Source organism: Leuciscus leuciscus, assembly GCF_965113295.1.
Source record: "Leuciscus leuciscus genome assembly, chromosome: 12".
NCBI lineage: Eukaryota > Metazoa > Chordata > Actinopteri > Cypriniformes > Leuciscidae > Leuciscus > Leuciscus leuciscus.
The window spans coordinates 36578282-36599359 of record NC_138736.1 but is presented as its reverse complement, the minus strand read 5'-3'; the positions used below and the strand labels follow the sequence as shown (position 1 = coordinate 36599359).

The 21078-nt window shown below is 38.4% G+C and overlaps 1 protein-coding gene and 1 long non-coding RNA gene across 2 annotated transcripts; both read right to left on the bottom strand.

The window, feature by feature from the left end:
- Positions 1-4771: 4771 nt before the first annotated feature.
- LOC309510701 (uncharacterized protein) lies at positions 4772-9231 on the bottom strand (the record flags this gene model as incomplete). The annotated part of the gene is made up of 12 exons (XM_082185573.1): positions 9004-9231; positions 8723-8901; positions 8496-8592; positions 8287-8396; positions 7478-7603; positions 7221-7335; positions 6907-6969; positions 5905-5959; positions 5637-5728; positions 5324-5441; positions 5089-5196; positions 4772-5001 (listed from the first exon to the last, which is right to left on the bottom strand). Exons 1-12 carry the CDS (start codon positions 9058-9060, stop codon positions 4772-4774), a joined length of 1350 nt encoding a protein of 449 aa, XP_082041699.1. The 5' UTR covers positions 9061-9231.
- A 5925-nt stretch (positions 9232-15156) lies between these two features.
- On the bottom strand, positions 15157-16248 carry LOC309511218. Its single transcript, XR_014210528.1, has 3 exons — positions 15800-16248; positions 15415-15550; positions 15157-15228 (listed from the first exon to the last, which is right to left on the bottom strand). It is a non-coding gene; the product is annotated as an uncharacterized lncRNA (long non-coding RNA).
- Between the last annotated feature and the right edge of the window lie 4830 nt (positions 16249-21078).

The following is a 21078-nucleotide window of genomic DNA, read 5'->3' as shown; positions in this document are numbered from 1 at the left end:
GTTGTATACAATGAATCTTCCTATTAATTCCTAACCATAATACACTATAGTAGTTGCTAGAGGTGAATGCACTCTAGATGTGATTAATATGGATTATGTCCTCCATTCATTTGTTAAATAGGGATGTTTGCTAATACCAGTCATAATGGACAGAATCTGCCTCATGGACAATAGTGTATATCCTTTACAGTGACCAGGTTCTTATTCATCCTTCCTACAGTGTCCTCACTGTCCTGTCCCATGACTCCCATCAGTTTCCCCATCATAGTGGTAGTTATTACTGCTCAGTCACAGGTGTAATGTCCTTTTTTCTCTTGATGTTGAGCAGACCATCTTTATAGAAAACACAAAGACAAATCTACACTTTAACATGGGTAGTGTAAATGCTGCCAAAATATTAAATTTGTCCTTGCATGATAGTGGTTAAGCTGATGTGTATCCAGGGAAGGGCTGGGTCAAAATAATATATAATGAAATTAGACTTAATTAGGGGGGAAGGGGGGTTACAACAAGAAGACCTTTAAATATCCTTTCATAATTTTATTTTATTCACTGGAAATTATGCATATATACATTATTTCTAAATACAGGGACTTTTGTGTCAATCCTCTCTCATTTCCATTCAGTGTGACTGTCTGTCAGACCTTCCATACCAGGCAGTGATGAATAAGATATATGGCTTTAGAAGAGTTTGTTGTGTTTAATGTGTTTTTTTTTCTTTTTCTGTGCCTGTTCATAAGGTGGGATGTTAATATCCCATTTCAATTCAATTAATTATGTCTGATGTGAGACATCAGGGGGAGTATCAGAGAGTATCAGGGTTATGGGATAGTCAACTATAATAACTGGGACTTTGGCATCCTTCTCAAGATGAAATTTGCTGTTGGTACTCCATTCTACATCCCAATTCACCTCCATGGAGCACTTAGACTCATCTCTGATGGGACTGATGATGGGGGTATCACCTGCAAACTTGATCTTGGTCGTTTCTCCTCCAGCAGTAGGAGCAATAGTTGCTGGTAGTTTGCACCACTGATCCACTGCCTCGTGACCTGTGCTGCGCCACTCATCAACTGTCTTATGCCACCTGTCCTGTGCACTGTGCCACTGACTTGCTGTCCCATGCACTGTCCTACACAACTCATGCTGTTTTGTGACACTTGCCTACTCTCACATGGCACTCACCCAATGTCCCGTCTCGTCTGATGTGCCTACTGTCCCTAGTCATTTGTCACTGTCCTAGGATTAGGTTTAGGGTTCAGGGTTAGGTTTTTAACAATTTGTAAGTCTCACGGGACAGTGGTGCGGGACCATAAACCAGTGGCACAGGACAATAAGTGAGTGGCGCAGGACAGTGTACAGGACAGTAGGTGAGTGGCACGAGCCACCAGCGACAGTAGAATACAGTTTTTGCTCCTACTGCCTCCTTACAGCCTTGTGGTGGCCTATCCGTGTTGAGGGCATGCTTCCGTATTGTTAAAATTGATTAAATTATATTCCTCTGATAGTCAAGTATCAAGTGACACAGAGCTATATTGCTGCTCATGACTTGCAGGCTGGAGAACAGATTGAGAGGATCTATCATGTTCTATGCTAAGTTATGCATGCATAGGTGTTAATTGACTCGTAGCAGAGTAAACAGCTAGGTTGATGGTATTTTCCACAGCCTTGTAAGCAAACTGATAGGGATCCATGAGTGACAACAGTGGTGGTGGACATCTGGCATGCAGCTTTATTATACTTTCAGACACTGGCTACGATCTTGTCCTGTTTCCAACTCTGAACCTATCAGCACCCTTAATGAAAGGTTCACTTTTTTCATATTAATTTGAATACTATCCTGCTTAAATACATTTGTTTTGAATATATGAATAACAGATTCATGGCTTTTTATCAAAGCTCTAACCTGTCAAGTCCATCACAGCGTGTTAAATACTGCCAAGTGACACCAGGTCCCATGGACAATTAATGATTTTGATGTATTTCACCAGTGCCACTTCAGCATCCTGAAGAGTTTTTATTATGTGACAGTATACTGTAAAATGTAGATTTTCAATGAAGACTACTAGGCAATTATGTACTTTATGCACTTCAATTACAATCACAAATAATTTATGACATTTTCAAATTCACATTCAAGTTTATTGTAGCCATTTCCACAGTTGAAAGAAATCTCTCTTTGTGTGCTCACATGTACCACAACACACATCCAACACAAGAAAATTCAATAGAGCATTAATGAGCTCCATATTGTCCTTTAAGTGCTGAAGTTGAGGTTGAAAAGTCACAGTCCAGAATGCATAAAACAGTCCATGTCCAACAGTCCATGCAGAGGGCCAATCCATTCAGTAGATATTGCATTGATATAGTGTACACACTCATGATTGTAGTACATGAAGTTGCAGTGCAAAATAGTTTCACATTTAACAAAACCTAATGTTGATAACTGAATTATCATAGGGTTAGTGCATATTTACGTGTCTGATAGCCTGGGGGGTAGCCTGGTAATAAAAGGTAGCCTGGGTCTGGCCATTCGGTAGCGATGAATTATTGCTTGCTGGAGGTGTTGAAGTTTAAAAAGATAGGATCATCCCTTGACTGATAGCATTCTAAATCAGCGTTCACAACTCCTTTCCACCGGAGACAACCAGACAACCAGGGCTGGGTTTCCCGAAACCTTCTTAACGCTACGTCGTTCTTAAGTTACACATTAAGCTGTACCTTATCGTTAATACGTGTTTCCCGAAACGTTCTTAGTTAAGTATACCTTCTGTAAGTCATACTTCCGTAAGGTTGGTCTGGACCACTCTTAGCTTTACCTTATCACTGTTGCAGGTCTATATGAATATAATTCTGAAGTTTTAATACACCCAGACAGTGTTCAATTAGGCTAATTCAAGTGTTTTCATGCAAAGAATAAAATTGTCATTACACTGATTGTTAATAGAATTTTAATTATATTATTATATATAATAAAATTCTATACATTTATTTTAATTAAAGAGCACTTTTAAAGGCCAGTGAAAGCATAGGCTACTGTCAGTTAAGTCCTATTCGGACGCTAATATTGTTTCTCATGGTCTCGTACAGTAAGTCGGTTATTATAGTCCGAATCCATAATATCAGTGTTTTTTCTCACCCAACCCGTGTAAAAAACCCTGGCCAAATTAGTTTTGTAGTTTTGTTAGTTTGTTTACAAACAGGTCGTACGTTAATTTAATTGCCGTCTGAATCCACATGTCCGAGTTTACAAGAAGAGATTCAAAATCCACTGTTTAAATCATTTTTGATCACTGCCGAGCACCGTAGGCTACGTTAGATTTAAACTTTTATTACTGAAATGCTGGAAAGTATTTACAAGAACAATATTTCACCACAGCTCCACCTCAGCGAACAAAAATGGGAAAGAGAAGAAAGCGCATAAATAATTGAAATGGTTATTATGGCAGCAATACATGATACAATTTAAAATATGTAGGCTTGGCTATAATAGGCTATTATAGTTTGGGTTATTTTTTATAATATCCCATGAGCCCTAATAATTGCAATTTCAACTATTTCTGAAGTGCTTCTTTTATAAAGAACACCGCTTTCTCACATAAACAGCCTCTGCACGAGAGAATAATTGATTCTCGAGGCATCGATATCAGCAGATTCAGCACCATCGACACGGACAGAGCCGGGTAACGGCGCACGTAAGAAGGTATATCTTAAACAGCTTCCTAAGGTATAGTTCGGGGAACACGCCTAGAAATGGTATACCTTCAGTTAAGTTATACCTTAAGAGTTTTCGTAGCGCGCTAAGAGACAACGTTATCGTGAAACTCAGCCCAGCTCAATGGAATCAGAATCAAATCCAAACTAGTACTGTAGGGAGATGATAATCGAGCGGATGTGCATAGGAAGGCGTGGCCACGCAACCTGGGGTAGGTACTATCCCTGAATCATAATGTTCCTGCTAGTGATGCCTCTGTATCTTTTGCCTGATGTGTGAAGAATGAACAAGCACTGTTCTGGGTAGGAGTTGTTATGATTTAGGGAGGGTGAGAGATAATGTAAAGTTTACAGATTTTAAAAACAAAACAAAACAAAAAACAAAACAGAATGGTCTCCTTTCTAATCTTCTTCTGACTCTGGACTACTAAGGTCATATTCATCATCAGTGTCCGTTCTGCATTCTGTGTCCTGTAACTGGAGGTCATCAACTATAGCACTATACGTGCTCACAGCTTGTTGGCATAAACTCTCCAGTGCAGAGGACCTCCGCATGAGGACACTTTTCAAACCAGCTGCAGCATCCTCTGACATGTCACCAAAATCTGTAACATACATAAACATAAGAATTACAAGTATTGTTCCAAAATTATAGCATGTAGAACCACACATGACAGAAAGATGTTACTCAATTTCTTGTTTTGTTTTTTGTTTATTTGTTGCAAGAAAACTTAAACACAGAATTCAAGGCCATTTTATTGTCATTATTTATGATGATTAAGTTATAAGCCCAAAATTTCAAAACTGGTATGGACATCCCAAACACCAAAATTGGGCTCAGGTGCAGGACATCAAAATAACATAAAAAACAAACAAAAAAAAAAACAGTGAAGTGCGCACACTGCATGCTAGATAGATTTATTAAAAGCACAACATTTCGACCATCAGGTCTTAATCAGGTGCAAATGATGCAACATTTGCACCTGATTAAGACCTGATGGTCGAAACGTTGTGCTTTTAATAAATCTATCTAGCATGCAGTGTGCGCACTTCACTGTTATTTTTTTTTTTGTTTATGTTCAGGCATACATTTTAGAGAACATGTCAGGACTACCATACCATCCTCACGTCTCTCCCAAGGCAGGATGTAGTCCTCTGTCAAATTTGAGGCCAACTCCTCGTCAATTGTATCCTCTGCACTAGCATTGTACAGCAGGATCTTTTGTTTCATTTTTTTTTTTAATTCTCTTCTTTTTCTTCTTTTTCTCTGTCTTGTCTGGTTGCTATCTGCAAAGTGAAATAAGAAAACTATCAGGAAAACAGTTTTTGTTTGTTTGCATTTGCAATGTACCATTTGAATATCAGTCAACCAACCATGCTGACGATAGAGGTCCTGCTTCTTGCGTAGCAGGGCCACTATGATGCTCTCTATCTCAGCCCTGAGGTCCTCTGTTGCTCCCTGTTCTGTTGTGCTCCCTGGCTCTAAATAGGTAACACAATTAAGCAATTGTTTCATTTAAAAAATTCTGATCACCTTATGTAGTTCATATTTGAACAAAGTAATTAACAGTTGTATTTGTGAAAAGTCTGAGCACTATGCATGATTTACCTGTGAGTGCCCACTGCTGAACATCACACACCCACTGCTTTGCTGTTTGTTCAGTGATGTTATTCTTCTGGCGGAAATCACTGAAGCTGGCAACTTCCAGCTTTGCCCTCTCGGAGATCTTTAAATCACACAAAAATAAAAAAAAATATCATGCAAGCTTTCAGCCAATACCGGGATCAAGAAATTCCTTCACCTACAGTTTATAAATGAATGGATGAATGAGCTCATTACAGATGGATGGACTACAGCTCTGCTGTTTGTTGTTAAAATGTATGTTGTGTCAGGCAAGAGGACCATTAGGAAATGTCCTTACTTTGATGTATCTGCAGGCCAAGACTTTGTGAAGATTCTCTGTCTTTTTTCTGTTCCACCCCATGGCCTGTTGAGTGAGCATATTCTCTCTCCCTGATTAAAAAAATAAATCTGCATGCGTGATTGGATCAATTTACTTGAGAAAGACCATTGCAGTTAGACACGACCTAACACAACAATTACTTTAGTGCAAGGAGAACAGGAAAATGACATTTTAGAAGTCAGAAATACCTCATCACAGCGTATGGTTTGTAATGTGTCATACCAACCTGCCTTTGTCATGTACTTTGTGACAAGAGCTGCCCTGGAGAGAAAGCTGTTTACCTAGATAAACAATAAAGAAATGAATGCATTTCTATATAACATTACCAAAAAATCCAACAACAAATAAACCAAAACATATGTATATGTGAACATGTAGCCATACTTAATATTTAAGTAATATCTTATCGTCAACTAGCTCTCCACCTTAGAATGCCATGCAAACTAAAACAACCACACCCTTTCAGCCATAGCCATAGACATCAAATTGGAAAGATCGAGCCCAATTTTTCAAAGTTGGGAGCAATGCTGGATCTTGCCAATTGGGTCTACATTTTAAAACCTCACAATGGCATGCCAGAGCTGTGACAGTCGGCATTTTCATAGAATCCCATGAAAGGTTGGAAAGTCAACCATGGCCTACTGGTTAGTGCCTTGGGCGTTCGACTTGTTCGAATGCCGACCAAGAGGAAAGTGGTTGTGTAAAAAGTGAAAGTTGGTGGGGAAAGTTGTTGAACATCGCAGTCCCGTCCACATCCACGGCTAAGATTCCCTTGAGCAAGACACTAAACCCTTCACTGCTCCCCGGGCGCCGCAGCAGCTGACTGTCCACCACTGCTTTTAAGTGGTTAGGAGATAGTCTGTGCCACCTCACTGTGTGCTGTGTATGTGCGTCTCTAATTCACGGATAGGTTAAATGCAGAGACTGAATTTCCCTAACAGGATCAAAAGAGTGTATATAATTAAATAGTGCAGCTCAGAGGGAAAGAAGCTTGAAATAGTGATGCATCATGCATAAACCACCACTGCTGACTTCACTTTTTACTCTGACATAATGTGTGTTGCAACTACAGTTCAGATAGTGATCTGATGGTCATCCGAGCAAGCATGGATCTTTGTTTGATACCCTGATGTACTTTATCCTTCACACTCTGCTTGTCTCTCACATAAATGTATCAGTGAAGTCTCCTATATCTACATAGTTACAATTAATGTCGGTAATAACATACTTGTTCAACTTCCTCTCCAACAGTGTTCCCTGCTCCATCCTGATTCCTGCCACCCCATCTCACCTGCAGCATAGTGTTGGATTAATTTCATACCATAACTTTAAAAATCTAATGTTATGCAATCATGAATTATGTGCACATTAAAACCACTTTCACATTAAAGGTGTCATATTTTATCTGCAAAATATACTACATAAGATATCATAATCACAGACTTACAATTTAGTATATTGCCACTAATACCAGGTTAAAATAATAAAAAATAATCATTGCTCAACTTTTCGCATCTGAATTTCAGTATCAATTTGAGGTACCTCGCATTTTGCTGTATGAGCTTTGGCATGCATCACACTGAGAAATGGCCTCATTTCCATCAACGGTTGAAGATCTGATGATTCTTCAGTCACTTTGCTTAGGTATGGCCAGTACCTAAAAAGAAGCACAGCATTAGTAGGCATTAACTAAAACTTTGCCTGGCCATCAATATAAAACGAGTGAAAAAAAAAACAGGCATTTGTCATTTAATGTACAGTAGGTTGATCGAGTTTCAATATGATAATAGAAAAATTACCTGCAGACAACATCCATGCAGAAGAAAGTGACATTGGCCCTCTCTGACAATTCCCTCTGTAAAAACATTGGGTAGGCGAAGACCTCGCCACGGTAGTGGTTCAGTCCTCGCAGCAATATCCCGTGTCTGATACACAAGAGGGCAATATGGTTAATAATCAATTTACACAATAAGACCTGTGGAAAGCAAAACTAATCAAAACCCTCTATTCAAAGCTTATATCCATTCACACACACACACACACACACACACACACACACACACACACACACACACACACACACACACACACACACACACACACACACACACACACACACACACACACACACACACACACACACACACACACACACACACACACACACACACTCTCTCTCTCCCCCACACACACACATTTCCCCATCAATCTGTACATATGTGACTAACTAAGCTTTAAAACAATGTTCTTGGGAAAAAAATATATTAACGGGATTTACTTTAATAATAATTCAAGTGTAATTAAATATTAAATAATTAAAGTGATGAAGCCAATATGGGGATGATTAGGAGGCCATGATGGGCAGAGGCCAAGGGGCAAATTTGGCCAGGATGTCACCCCTACTCTTTTTTCAAAGGACATCCTGGGATTTTTTAATGACCACAGAGAGTCAGGACCTCTGTTTAATGTCTCATCCGAAGGATGGAAAGGACTTTACTTCCCATAAGGAAATTAAACACGACTCTGATACATATATCCACAACTGAGTTTCCACAGCGTGTGACAAGTGGCATCTGTACAATTGCACACTTATGATCTACTCACATACCTGCAGACTGCCACTTGTATCCCCTCTTCATCTATTTTGGACGATGATTTTTTTGACGTCTCCTTACTCGCCCTGAACCTTGAAACACCACATGTTCCACTGTTATCTGCCTGTAAAGTCAGATATCACTCGTCTTAACAAATAGAAAACAGAAAAGACACAAACATAAGCAGTAGATATACTGTCTTAATATGCAATATTACACATACTCTTGTCATGCTGCTGCCTCTGACGTTGTTTAGAAAGGCTGATACCTCCTCATCTTTGGCAAGAAATAATCCCTTGTACAGAGACTGTTCCTCATTTCTGTCCATTAAAATTGATCACAAAAAAAAATCCTTTTTTAACTGACCAAACATTACTCTACATGCAACTATTTCTATGACATTGCTGTGGTTTTGATATTGACATTAATGCCTGTGTAATATGAACATACCCCCTTGATTTTTTGAAGCGATAATGTTTGCGATTGCCATCGCAACACACTGCCAACATGTCTGGGTGACATGCTGGACAGTAAAAGTCATTTACTTCACACATCACCTCTTCTGTATGCTTGCAAAAGCAATATTCGAAAAAACTTTTCTGGAACGTATCTGCACAGACATTTCCCGGCTATGACATAAAAAAAATTATTAGTGTTTACAGAAAATAAATATTACAATATTACAGATACAGTAATATGATTATGTGTTGCAATGATTCAAGCAGATCTACCCTTCCAGCCTGAACAGAACGGTGCTCCAGTAGCTTTAAAAAGGCATTTCTTGACATCGAAGGAGCCGATACTTTAAGGTGAGCAAATGCTTCGAAGACGTCAAAACTATATAGTGTCTGGCAGTTTGTTGTGCTTGGCCAGTAACGATACCTAAGGAGCTCTTTCACCCCTGGGGTCCATTCCACAAGGCAGGTAGGACAAACTTTACGGGGCAAACAGACATCATATCGTCCTGTGTGTGCTCCAGCTCTCAGTGATGTGTTTTGGGTTCCTGTTATGATAACAGTAACTTTCTCAAATGTTTACAGAACAAGCGGGAACCCAGTGTGCCTGTATCTTTCTCTATTGCTGTTCTATTACAAGATAGAAAGTCTAAGGCCTTCAATAGCCGTACAGCAAACCCAACTAATCTGGTGCCTATTACATGTCAAACTAAGATTGCTGTGGGGACAAAAAGTAAGACTGTTAAGTTAGCACTTTTAAACATTCGCTCACTTAAAAATAAATCACTTCTAGTCAACGACTTAATAACCACAAACAACCTGGACTTTATGTTTCTAAATGAAACCTGGCTAGAATACAGCTGCAGTGCAACAATCCTCAATGAAACAGCCCCTCCTAACTTTACTTTTATGAGTGTCTGCAGAGCTGTTAAGAGAGGTGGGGGTCTAGCTGCTCTTTTTAAAGATATCTATCAATGTAAGCAAATATCATTTGGGAATTACCCGTCTTTCGAATATCTGGGTACTGTGTTAAAAGGTGCTCCTCGCATTTTACTTATCATTATTTACAGGCCTCCAAAATATTCTCCAGCCTTTGCTGAGGACTTTACAGAACTGTTATCAACAATTACCTCAGAGTTTGACTGTTTTGCCATTGCTGGAGATTTTAACATTCACATAGATAATGCAGAAAACAATATGGCAAAAGAAATCAAAACTGTTTTAAAAACTTTTGATCTGACTCAGCATGTACATGGACCCACACACAATCATGGACACACTCTAGATTTACTTATCAGTAAGGGTCTAAACATTTCATCGATTTTTATTAAGGATGTAGCACTGTCTGATCATTTCTGTATTTTCTTTGATATATTGATCTCTCCTGCCACTGAAGCTAAATCTGTGTCTGTCAAGAAGAGATGCTTAAATGAGAACACTAGTGTACTATTTATGAAGGCTATATCCTTAACACCAAGCATATCTGCTGACTCTGTTGATTTTCTCCTTGATTCTTTTAACTCAAAAGTTAAAAATATAATTGATGATATTGCTCCTGTTAAAGTCAGGAAGAAGAGTGGCAGACAAAAAGCACCTTGGAGAAACTCAACAGCAGTGCAACATATGAAAAGACAATGCAGAAAAGCAGAGCGCATGTGGCGGAAGACAAAACTTGTAGTCCATTATAACATCTACAAAGACAGCCTTCATGCTTTCAATATGGAACTAGGCAAAGCTAGACAGACTTTCTTCTCAAATATTATAAACAGCAATTTAAACAACACACGCACTCTTTTTGCTACTGTAGAGAGACTGACAAACCCCCCAAGCCAGATTCCTAGTGAAATGCTCTCAAACAGCAAGTGCAGTGAGTTTGCTTCTTTCTTCTCTGAGAAAATCAATAATATCAGAAAGGTGATCAGCACATCCTTGAGTTGCACTGAGGTCAGACAGATCAGACCACCTGAGAAAGTAGTTACTATGTCTGACTTCAAAGAAATTGATGGCAAAATTTTGGAAGAAACCGTACAACACCTTAAAACATCAACATGCGCCCTTGACACACTTCCCACATCTTTCTTCAAAATTGTGCTAAACAGTTTAGAAGCAGATCTTCTAGAAGTGGTAAATGCCTCACTTCTCTCTGGGAGTTTTCCAAACTCCCTGAAAACTGCAGTTGTCAAGCCCCTCCTGAAAAAGAGCAATCTGGATAAGACCATATTAAGCAACTATAGACCGATCTCAAATCTTCCTTTCATAGGCAAGATCATTGAAAAAGTTGTCTTCAATCAGCTGAACAAATTCTTAAGCTCGAATGGATACTTTGATAATTTTCAATCTGGTTTCCGACCGCATCACAGCACAGAGACAGCGCTCATAAAGATAATAAACGATATTCGCTTAAATACTGATTCAGGCAAATTATCAGTGCTGGTATTACTCGACCTCAGTGCTGCATTTGACACTGTCGATCACAACATACTTCTTGACAGGCTGGAAAACTGGGTGGGGCTTTCTGGGATAGTCCTAAAATGGTTCAGGTCATACTTAGATGGGAGAGGTTATTATGTGAGTATAGGAGACCATAAGTCTGAGTGGACATCCATGACATGCGGAGTCCCTCAAGGCTCAATTCTTGCGCCACTCCTGTTCAACCTGTATATGCTCCCAATGAGCCAAATAATGAGAAATAACCAAATTGCTTACCACAGCTATGCAGACGACACACAGCTGTACTTAGCCCTATCGCCTAACGATTACAGCCCCATTGACTCCCTGTGCCGATGCATTGACGAAGTCAACAGTTGGATGTGTCAAAACTTTCTTCAATTAAACAAAGACAAAACTGAAGTTATTGCGTTTGGAAACAAAGATGAAGTTCTCAAAGTGAACGCATACCTTCACTCTAGGGGTAAAACAACTAAACATCAAGTCAGGAATCTTGGTGTGACACTAGAGTCAGACCTTAGTTTCAGTAGTCATGTCAAAGCAATAACTAAATCAGCATACTATCATCTGAAAAATATTGCAAGAATTAGATGCTTTGTTTCCAGACAAGACTTAGAGAAACTTGTGCATGCTTTCATCACCAGCAGGGTGGATTATTGTAATGGACTCCTCACTGGCCTTCCCAAAAAGACCATCAGACAGTTGCAGCTCATACAGAACGCTGCCGCTAGGATTCTGAGCAGAACCAGAAAATATGAACATATCACACCAGTCCTCAGGTCTTTACACTGGCTCCCAGTTAGATTTAGGATTGATTTCAAAGTATTATTACTGGTATATAAATCATTCAATGGCCTAGGACCTCAATACATTGCAGATATGCTCACTGAATATAAACCCAACAGATCACTCAGATCATTAGGATCATATCAGCTAGAAATACCAAGGGTTCACTCTAAGCATGGTGAGTCTGCTTTTAGCTATTATGCCAGCCGCAGCTGGAACCAGCTTCCAGAAGAGATCAGATGTGCTCCTACAGTGGTCACATTCAAATCCAGACTCAAAACACTTCTGTTTAGCTGTGCATTTACTGAATGAGCACTGTGCCGCTGTTCGTCCGACTGTTTGTACTGTACTGTATTTTACTCTATTTTTCTAAACTGTTTTAATTATTCTTATTTCTTTTAATTATTTTAATTTCTCCTATGTCAGCAGGGCATTTAGCCCGAAACTGTAAATGCCCACTCAGAAGGTGATAATGTGAAAGTGATTAATGTGGGTTTGAAAGTAGAACAGTATTTAAATGACGATATTAAAGTTTTCGTCTGAGAAAGAATGTGAACGCAGTGCTAAAGTGCTAAAGAAAGTGAAAAGAACGTGTGAGTAAATGAGGGAGAAAAGAAAGTTAAAGGAAAGTTGATAGATGGAAGTCGTAAGAAGATTGAAGGTTAAAAGAAGGTTGAAAGATTTAAGTCTTAAGGGAATCCTTTGAAAGAAAGATCTATAATAAATATTCTTTTTTATTTTTTTTTAAAAGTACTGTATTTTATTTTATTTTTCTAAACTGTTTTAATTATTCTTATTTCTTTTCATTATTTTAATTTCTTCTATGTAAAGCACTTTGAATTGCCATTGTGTATGAAATGTGCTATATAAATAAACTTGCCTTGCCTTGCCTTGCCTTGTGAAAAAAGAGACACATTAAACGTGCTTCAAAGAATCAACTTTTTCCAACTCAACTGTGCATTATTCATTCACTGTAGTATTTGATATGGCATTGGCATTTGGTAATTGGTATATTATTCATGAGAAAAGCTTTGCCTTGATTGCAATTGTTAACTTCTGCAGTACAACAAAACAAAAAGCAGGACTTTTCAAACTTACCATTCATGGTGACCACAGAAATATGCTTGCCAGAGGTGACCTCAATCTCATGGGTGCACTCGCATATTGCCCTACGTGCGGGCAAGGGCAACTGACATACTGCAATGCAAAGAGGTTGTTACATTTTTCCTCAATCGAGAAGGTATATCTATACTAGTGATTCAAAACAAACATCTACAAAATAGCTCTACCATATGTCATTATCACTGTTTTCTTACTAATAGCACGTTTCATAGTCAAAGCCAAACAAAAACAATTTCTTCAGTCAAAGAGAGATTCAAATTAAGAGTTTAAACCTTTTCCATTGACAAAGTCTATCAACAAAGAATATTTGTGTAATTACTCTTTACTAGTCAACAGAAATTGTTATTAAACACATACCCTGCTCACAAAAGTGAGGCTGGCCATTTTCACCCATCCCCACAGCCTTTGTGGGGGGAATAGGCTCCAGGTAGCCATGGAAAAGTGCCTCCCTGCCGTGGAACACATTCTTTTTGTGAGCCTCCATGTCGCATCCTCCACATAGAAACTCCATGTCCAGTGGCACACAATCCAGGCACCTAATTACTGCCTCTCCAGCGCCGCACCTGTGGCATTTTTGGTTGATGTCTCTTTCAGCGGACAGTTTAGCATCAAGCAGCACTGGCCTTGCTGCTTTTGCCCTTGTATCAGCGTGTAGCTGCCGCTGTGCCCATGCTGTTTTTTCAGCTGCCACATTAACCTCAACAAGAGTGTCCCTTAACTCTTGAAGACGCGTTTCTGAAAATAAATGAAAATAAATAAATAACTGTTAAACAACCCTTCGATTGAGTGAAGGCACAATGGATCAAAATGACTTAATACTGAATGGTACGACAATAATTATGACTTAAAATCTGACTTTGACCAAGCCATACACTACAGCAGGGTTCACCAATCTCGGTCCTGGAGGGCCGCTGTCCTGCAGAGTTTAGCTCCAACCCCAATTAAACACACCTGAACCAGCTAATCAAGGTCTCATTAAGCATACTAGAAACTTTCAAACAGCTGTGTTGGAGCTGGTTGGAGCTAAACTCTGCAGGACAGCGGCCCTCCAGGACCGAGATTGGTGAACCCTGCACTACAGTGTCCATTCAATGTTGGTTTAATGTACTGTATATGGACTTGCTCATGGTATCACAAACCATGTAATATGCTTCCGATAATATACCAGTTTGAAATGAAAAGTTGGAGTGTCTATCACTTCACTTCCCAAACTAGGCAAGAATTAACGCCTCTGCAAAAGCACTGAGTGCAGAATTGTCAAAAATCAGAATATAATGCACATGTTCTGTCTACAACAAAATAGAAACACAAACCACTTTTAATGTAGTTGCGTGGAGAAGAAGTGTGAGACATCAACAACAATGAATCAAGGAAAAGTTTACAAGGTCATTAGAAAAGTTGTTTATGGGCAATTCCAGCGTTATGGATGTGACATTTGAACTCATAATGACAGGTGAAATGTCTCAGAAAAAAAAAACTTCTTATAATATTTAAATTGGAAATGCATATTCTCAGAGCACCCAATCTGGGGAATTGACAGGCAAAATATGTTTTTCTAAAATATATTTAAGCACCCCCAAAAAAGGAAAATATGCATGCGTTATGGATGTGACGGGAAATGACAGAGTTTTTGGTATACTGTTCGATTTCCTTTAAAGTCTGTGAACTTTTGAGTCCAATGTATAAATATTGCTATCCACATGATGAAGGGGTCTTAGCTGAACATAAAAATATCAATGTTTAATATATATATATATATTTATGAAGTGTATTATGAGGAAAAACCAGCGTTATGGATGTGACAAAAACCCTGTTATGGATGTGACGCGTCTGAAATAGCCTACATAGAATCTGTTTGGAAAATCAACAATCAAACCATCATGGCACTTTTGTTGACGCATAATGGCTGTTTTGACATTAAGAAGACTGTCTGAAATGATTCTGAACTTAAAAAGGGTTTTGTTCTTTTGGTTAAAACTTTATTTTTTCATGGTAAAGATGACCTTTGCATGGAATTGCCCTTATATGGAGGAATAGGAAATGTAGTCTTAGGGATATTACAGACATACTCACCAAGACTTGCAGTCATCTCTTCTTCTATCTGAGGGACTTCCTCAGACACTGTGTTCAATTGAACTTCGGAAGCTGTAAAGGCCAATACATTTGGTTATCTATTCTATCAGGGTCTTAAAGCATCATATATTTTAGTCCAGAAAATTCACAAAATTCCATCATACATCTGGCTCAGTGAGCTCAAACCATCTTTTCACTCACCAACATTTAGATAATTACCGTTATTAAACTATAACAACAGTGCTATAAACAACAAACCTAATGCACGGCGTTCTGCTTTTTGACGTTTCTTACGTCTGTTACTTATGGCCGCTGCGCTTGCGACTGCTTTCTTTTTCATAGTCCTCTTTCTTTTTTGAGGGACATGGCTTTCCATTGCCATTGCCATTGCAGCCTATATGAAAATAAAATATTAATGTTTTCTGCTAGAATATCGGACTAACTTATGGTTATGTTTGATGGATGCTTTTTTCCAAAGTAACTAACAATAAAAAAACACAAATCAAAAACTACAAAATATAAAATACTACACTACTCCAATATACATTAAATGTGTAGAACATCATACCTCAACAGCAACTACAACAAACAAACAATATGTCATTTTGTAAGACATGGGTGTAAGTGTATAAAAATGTCTCACCCTGGCCTCATGGAGAAGAGCCTTGCTTATTTCGGCAGCCATATGCCCCCTGACCTCACTGGGATCTTCAAAGACTCTTGAGTGTTTTTCCGACATGGTGCACACTCACAGATACAATACAAAAATACAGACAATAGACACACAATACAGATATGAAGATGAGTGTGTGTGTGTGTGTGTGTGTGTGTGTGTGTGTGTGTGTGTGTGTGTGTGTGTGTGTGTGTGTGTGCGCGTGTGTGTGTGTGTGTGTGTGAGGGGGAGGGGAGGCTGAGTGAGAGTGAGAGACTAGAGAGAAACAGAGTGAGAGAGACAGAGAGATTGAAAGAGTGGCTCTTAAAAGTGCCTTTGTTTTCTATGTAAGAGTCTATATAAAAGAGTTTATGAAGAACAGCAAATAATCTGTAGAACAGACAAGAAAGCATCATTAGATCTCTGAGAAAAAAAGACATTAACCCTTTCATGCATGAATTATGATAACCTCAGTCAGGATTTTTTTCCTATGTGTTTTTATTGCTCTTAGGGCATGAAAAACAAGAATTGATTTTTATTTTATTTTTTTACAAATTTTTCAAAGAGATCTTCAGATGTCCACTTGAGTGGACAGCATGCGGTTGGTTTAAACTGAAGATATACTGTATTAAATATAAGACAATAATCAAACAGATAAAGTATGTGAATTTAACAAACTGATCAATGCAATTATATCAAATAATGTGAAAACTATAAAATATATACAAAAAATATAAATGCAAAATATTGCAATGGCTTCATACAACTTCATACAAGTTGCACTTCGCGTATCTTTGATATCAGAACATGAGGACGTGATTCCATCAGAATTTTCTACAGCCTGTCAAGGTACAACTGTGGAAACCACTCAGATGCTCCCCTCAGTGCACCAGAGTATGGAGATTTACCCTTATTAGCTGATCATTCTGATTATGTTCAAGATGGACATGCGCATTTCTATCATAGCCCTCCTCTGAGAAAACCTAGCGATACGTTTTTTCAATCTCATCTGAAATGATCAGTGTTGGGGGTAATGCATTACAAGTAACATGCATAACGCATTCAGATTACTTTTTTGATGTTACAAGTAAAGTAATGTGGTACAAGTAACATGCATTACCTAATCAGATTACTTTTTGATCTAACAAGTAATTAACTACAAGTAATGTGCATTACCTAATCAGATTACTTTTTGATGTAACGAGTAAAGAAACGCATTACAAGTAACATGCATTACGTAATCAGATTACATTTTGATGTTATGAGTAAAAAAACGCATTACAATAACGCACATTACATAATCAGATTACTTTTTGATGTTATGAGAAAGGAAAGGCATTACAAGTAACATGCATTATGTAATCAGATTACTTTTTGATGTTATGAGTAAAGAAACGCATTACAAGTAACATGCATTACGTAATCAGATTACTTTTTGATCTTATTAGTAAAAAAAACGCATTACAATAACATGCATTATAAAATCAGATTACTTTTTGATCTAACAAGTAAAGTAATGCATTACAAGTGTCATGCATTATGTAATCACATGACTTTTTTCGATGTCAATGAAAATTACATTCTAATAATACAAGTACATTTATTTACAGTAGAAAAAGTCAATGCATATTAAGTTTTTAAGTTTTAAATTTCAAAAACAATATTCACATTATAATTATGAATTGTAGCTGAAATATAGCCATTGCATGCATGACGTCCACTACAGTGGACATGTGATTAATCAGTTTTCTCTCAATCTAAAATCAAAACTTGGAAAATTTTACTGTGATATGACTCATTAGATATTGCTTTATGCTGCAATATTTTTTTTACCTACAAGAGTCTCCTAGGATAGAAGGAATGGGTGGATATTCTGGAGCAACTTGGCATGTCTGACTGACCCTTGGCCATCTTGGTTTGGAGGGGGAAAAAATCGAAACACAAAGGCTTGCCACTTGGTTGCAATTTATAGGATGATGCACCAGGGTCCAATGAAGAGATTGATGTGCAACTTTGCCATAAAAACCTGTGCAAATTCAAGAAAATGCTTTTTTAATAGCTGTCCACTGTAGTGACCACTATGCGTGAAAGGGTTAATTAACTCACAAATATTGGACTACAGTTATTTACTAATTACATTTGAATCAAAAGAAAACAAAGAGAACATTTGTCTCTATGATGATGTAATTTTAATTTTAATCTTTATGGAGAAACGTTTTTTAGAGCTCAACAGTGTGAGTTCTATTGCAACACAACAAACACAAACTAATCCCCAGGGTGAACGCAATAAACAATAAAGGTGATGTAAATAAATACGTAACGCAGGCTTGAGATACATACCGATCTGTAGAGGTGATCCTCGCAATGGCTGTAAAAACCGCGAAATTCTAGGATGCGCGTACGGAAGTGTGACGTGTCGCCGTCATGGCAACAGACTCATCTGATTTAACATTCATTTATTATTAATCTTTATCGTGTTTTGTTGTTTGTATATGCCTATCTGTCAATTCCGTGAACAGTAAAAAAAAAAAAAAAATAAATAATAATAATAGTAAATTAGTCCAAATAGTATTTAAACTAAGGCTAAGGGGTGGCTGATGGATGGAGAGGTGGGGAGTTTGATTGATCAAGCCTGCCTCTAGTGATCCGGTTATCCGTGTGTCCACCACGGAATAATCCGTGGTGCCATCACAGAATTTCACAATATAGGGCTATACAAAACTGATCAGGGGGGGATAAGAGGTTCACAGTTTAATTGGGCTACATTGCATCGCAAACACAGACAACTTGAATAGCCTACTTAAAGTGTCAAAATCAGCAATAGGCAATATCGTCCAGTGAAGGTGAAACAATCTACTGAATATTCCGTGGTACCGTCACGGAATGAGGTGACCAGAAGCTATCATAGCGATTAAACGACGACAGATCAGTGCAATATCAAGTTAAAATCCCTTTGAGACTAAACATTTAAACTGAAGTACTTTAAGTAAACTCAGAATATTTAAAGCCATACGTTTCCAAATTATAAAACGACGTCAATTGGGGGAGCGCAAGTGATCCGGTTATCCGTGTGTCCACCACGGAAGAATCCGTGGTGCCATCACAGAATTTTATGCAAAGGGCTATACAAACTGATCAGGGGAGATAAGAGGTTCACAGTTTAATTGGGCTACATTGCATCGCAAACTTGAATAGCCTACTTAATGTGTCAAAATCAGCAATAGGCAATATCGTCCAGTGAAGGTGAAACAATCTACTGAATATTCCGTGGTACCGTCACGGAACGTGGTGACCAGAAGTTATCATAGCGATTAAACAATGCAATATCAAGTTAAAATCCCTTTAAAACTAAACATTTCAAGTGAAGTACTTTAAGTAAACTCGGAATATTTAAAGCCATACGTTTCCAAATTATAAAACGACGTCAATTGGGGGAGCGCAAGTGATCCGGTTATCCGTGTGTCCACCACGGAATAATCCGTGGTGCCATCACAGAATTTCACAATATGCAAAAGGCTATACAAACTGATCAGGGGGGATAAGAGGTTCACAGTTTAATTGGGCTACATTGCATCGCAAACACAGACAACTTGAATAGCCTACTTAAAGTGTCAAAATCAGCAATAGGCAATATCGTCCAGTGAAGGTGAAACATAATCTACTGAATATTCCGTGGTACCGTCACGGAATGTGGTGACCAGAAGCTATCATAGCGATTAAACGACGACAGAACAATGCAATATCAAGTTAAAATCCCTTTGAAACTAAACATTTAAACTGAAGTACTTTAAGTAAACTCAGAATATTTAAAGCCATACGTTTCCGAATTATAAAACGACGTCAATTGGGGGAGCGCAAGTGATCCGGTTATCCGTGTGTCCACCACGGAATAATCCGTGGTGCCATCACAGAATTTCACAATATGCAAAAGGCTATACAAACTGATCAGGGGGGATAAGAGGTTCACAGTTTAATTGGGCTACATTGCATCGCAAACACAGACAACTTGAATAGCCTACTTAAAGTGTCAAAATCAGCAATAGGCAATATCGTCCAGTGAAGGTGAAACAATCTACTGAATATTCCGTGGTACCGTCACGGAACAGGGTGACCAGAAGTTATCATAGCGATTAAACAATGCAATATCAAGCTAAAATCCCTTTAAAACTAAACATTTCAAGTGAAGTACTTTAAGTAAACTCGGAATATTTAAAGCCATACGTTTCCAAATTATAAAACGACGTCAATTGGGGGAGCGCAAGTGATCCGGTTATCCGTGTGTCCACCACGGAATAATCCGTGGTGCCATCACAGAATTTCACAATATGCAAAAGGCTATACAAACTGATCAGGGGGGGATAAGAGGTTCACAGTTTAATTGGGCTACATTGCATCGCAAACACAGACAACTTGAATAGCCTACTTAAAGTGTCAAAATCAGCAATAGGCAATATCGTCCAGTGAAGGTGAAACAATCTACTGAATATTCCGTGGTACCGTCACGGAATGTGGTGACCAGAAGCTATCATAGCGATTAAACGACGACAGAACAATGCAATATCAAGTTAAAATCCCTTTGAAACTAAACATTTAAACTGAAGTACTTTAAGTAAACTCAGAATATTTAAAGCCATACGTTTCCGAATTATAAAACGACGTCAATTGGGGGAGCGCAAGTGATCCGGTTATCCGTGTGTCCACCACGGAATAATCCGTGGTGCCATCACAGAATTTCACAATATGCAAAAGGCTATACAAACTGATCAGGGGGGATAAGAGGTTCACAGTTTAATTGGGCTACATTGCATCGCAAACACTGACAACTTGAGTAGCCTACTTAAAGTGTCAAAATCAGCAATAGGCAATATCGTCCAGTGAAGGTGAAACAATCTACTGAATATTCCGTGGTACCGTCACGGAACAGGGTGACCAGAAGTTATCCTAGCGATCAAACGACGACAGAACAATGCAATATCAAGTTAAAATCACTTTAAAACCAAATATTTAAAGTGAAGTACTTTAAGTAAACTCAGAATATTTAAAGCGATACGTTTCCAAATTATAAAACGACGTCAACTGGGGGAGCGCAATTGTTGGAACAGGGAATCCGTGTGTGGACCACGGATGCTGCCTGTCATTGACTTACATAGGGATCACTTCCGTGGGCACATCACGGAATTTTCGGCGATTCCGTGAAACTGTCACGGATTTTGAGTTAAGGGGCCGTGTTCATTTCACGGAATTCTGTGAGACCAGGTTGCAACTGCTAT